At 44.4% G+C, this 2998-nt stretch overlaps 1 protein-coding gene across 1 annotated transcript in view; it reads right to left on the bottom strand.

Annotated features, from left to right (window-relative positions):
- The window catches only part of Syne1 (spectrin repeat containing nuclear envelope protein 1), a 564055-nt gene that overhangs the window by 133521 nt on the left and 427536 nt on the right, over window positions 1-2998 (bottom strand). Inside the window, 2 exon segments of the mRNA XM_023706255.1 lie at window positions 795-904; window positions 2268-2399. Of these exon segments, the coding sequence (XP_023562023.1) occupies window positions 795-904; window positions 2268-2399 (242 nt within the window).

Raw genomic sequence — 2998 nt, forward strand, 5'->3', positions numbered from 1 at the left:
TATTTATTTTTTGTATTTTAGGGAAGGGTCTACAGGGTGTTCATGGTCTCACTACTAGATCAGATTCATAGTGATCCCCCTGTTTACAGCCTCCCAAGAACTGGGATTACAGGTATGTGCCACCAAGCCCAGTCTGTTTTTACTTTTGAAAATAAAATTAAACTGAAAAAAAGAAAGAAAGGAAACAAACCTTGTAAATGACAAAGGTAACCCTGTGATAATCAATAAACTTATTCAGTTTCTTTCCTAACCCTCCAGGATAAGTTCAGTAAAGAATTTTTTTTTTTTTTTAAAGAACACTGAGGATACTTGTCCAGCACATTTGTTTTTAGAATAACGCTAGAGGAAGCTAAGCTCTTGAGGGGGAAATGCTCTGCCGTCAGATCTGATCATCAGTTAGAAAGATCATGAGTCCAGTCGCACAACGCATCTCCTAACTGATTTAGAGGACACACTCAGAAGGCCCCTCCGTGACAAGTAGGCTAAGAGCTCTGGCAGGCGGCACGCAAGTTAGCACGACAGTGGCCAGCGGTGCTTGTGCTGAGCAACAAAATGTTCAACATGGAGGCACAACCGGTGTCCACAAGGCAAAGCAAATAACTCCTTTTTTTTTTTCTTTCGGTGTTGGGAATTGAACTCAGGACCTCTGTGCCACTGAGCTGTATATCCCTGGCCCAAATTAACTGCATTTTACATAAGTTGCATGGCTTAAAATTTCGAGAAAGAGGATTACATTTCTTCCAATGGCAGACAAGACTCCTAAGAAGAGAGAGTTCAAGGGTTCTGAGACATACCCAAGGTGGCCCGAGGTTTCCGAGGCTGACTGCTGGGTGAGGAGCTCCTCCCCGCGGCTGGCCACCGACTGGAGGAGGCTCTTCTGCTCCGCTAACTCTTGCTCCAGTTCCTGCCCAAGATAAAGGAAACATGCAAACATCTCTGTCGCTTCTCAGTAATTGTCCACAATCACGGTTCTGTGTCTAACAAATTCTCCGAGAACTTTGGTAGTAAGATCTGCATTCATACCTTATAGAAAAGGTGTAGTTAGATATGCAAACATGCTTTTGAAGTTCTCTAAAGCTTTCTTTTGCCTTGGTAAAGAAATCTGAAAAACCTGGGGGTGGGGGTGGGGGAAAAAAAGTGAGAAAAGAAAGTTTCGCTGGGCAATGGTGCCCTCAAGTGGTACAAAATGTACTCTGATTTTTCAAAAGTCAATTGCATCGGGGCTGGAGAGATGGCTCAGTGGTCTAAAGCACCTACTTGGAACAAGCTTGGCAAAGCGCAGGGACCGCGGTTCAATCCCCCCAGCACCACATGCCAGCCAGCCCCTCCCCCTGGTGGGCTGAGCTGGCCACACACACACACACACACACACTAAATGCAAAATAAATAAAATAAAATAAATTTAAAAGTCAATTGCACCAACCAGGACACCCTTGCAAGCAGCTGCCTCTGTGCTTCTTCCTTACTTTATAAATCAGTTTCAACTGGTTTGTTTGTACCTTTTCATTCATTATCTGTAGCTCATGTGTTTGCTCCTGAGGAAAACAAGGCCTTTCATGTGTCTTTTACACAGAGTTAAGGCGTCAAAGAAAAATATGAATGAAAACTCATTTGTTCTTCTTGGGAGCATCTTACAGTTCTGTTTTGTGACAGAGCTCCCTTGATAGTAACCAGCTGCACTACTCTAAAAAGAACGTGTAGCTCAGCCTTTCCCCAATTCTCAGGGCGTGTGTGAGATTTGACTGATTGATTGATTGATGCAGGGGATTAAATGAAGGCCCTCTTGCATGCAAGGCCAGCTAGCACCTTACCACTGAGCTACACCCTCAGCCCCAAGTTTATTATAAGGAAATAGGCCCAGATGAAGGCAAATCTGAAAGTAGAAGAGGTTTTTTTTGACATGAATGAGGTAACAGGGTTATGCTGGTGGTAAATTAAATACAAATTATTTCTTAAAAAGCCTGGACTTTTTTTCCTTTATTTAATTTTCAAAGACAATGATTTTTACATTTAGGTATATATAATGATCATGTTCCTCATAGGGAATTAGTACCAGTGTGATATGACTTGACTCTTGTTTTCCTACTTCCCCTTCCCTCCCTGTAATGACCCCAGAGGTCATGAGTAAGCAGTGCCCTGCAAGGGGACAGCACAGCCCGCTTCATACAAAGTGAAGCTAAAAGGGACAGTTGGTTACAAAGCACTGTGTCCTCCAGGGCCATTTCCCCGAGTCCCTGCCAGGCAGGCCTGCAGGCTGGTGCACTTACTTTCTGCTGTTGGAGGCTGCTCTGGCGCTGGTGGGTCCGCGTGGTGCGAGCTTGCACCAGCCACTCTTGCAGGCCTGGGCTCTGCGCGGCTGTGAGGTCGGGGTCACTCTCCTCCTTCTCTTGGGCACCTCCCTGCTTTTAATGAGGCAGAAATCAAGAATCAGACTGTCAGGCTGCTCACAGGAAAAGCTTAACCAGAGTGGAAGGAAAATGCTTCTACTGAGGTCTGTCCAGTAACACCGAAGTGGCTCCATCCAGAGGCAAAGCCACACTTTAAAAAAGATGGTGGCATGAAACCCGAGATACAGCATTTTCAGGATTGAGAGTAATAAACAGATGATTATGCTCAGAAATATTTGAGGGGGAAACCCATCTATTTCTAGTAGGTTGCCAGGTATTATTCTAGAGTTATTCCACAAAAATAATGCTAGAGCCTTTTACCAGTTAACTTTCACAGTCATACAAAGGAACAAATATTACTCAAACAATCGATATGTTAGTCTTTCTCCTACAAAAGCATTATGGCCACCTTCTCTACTCAGGTCACACAGTAGATACCAGATAGGCTCAGGGCAAGTACTTGCTTCCCAGAGATGCTTCTGGAAAGCTCCTAACTGAAGAGATCGCAATGTCTTTGAAAAGCACTAAGTCCTTGGTGCTGTGAGCCAGGCACCTTCTAGAATTCAGGAAGAAGAAAATTCACTGTATCCCTACAGGCAAAGGGCCCAACC

This window comes from Octodon degus, unplaced genomic scaffold (assembly GCF_000260255.1).
Source record: "Octodon degus isolate 3935 unplaced genomic scaffold, OctDeg1.0 scaffold00246, whole genome shotgun sequence".
In the NCBI taxonomy this organism is placed as follows: domain Eukaryota; kingdom Metazoa; phylum Chordata; class Mammalia; order Rodentia; family Octodontidae; genus Octodon; species Octodon degus.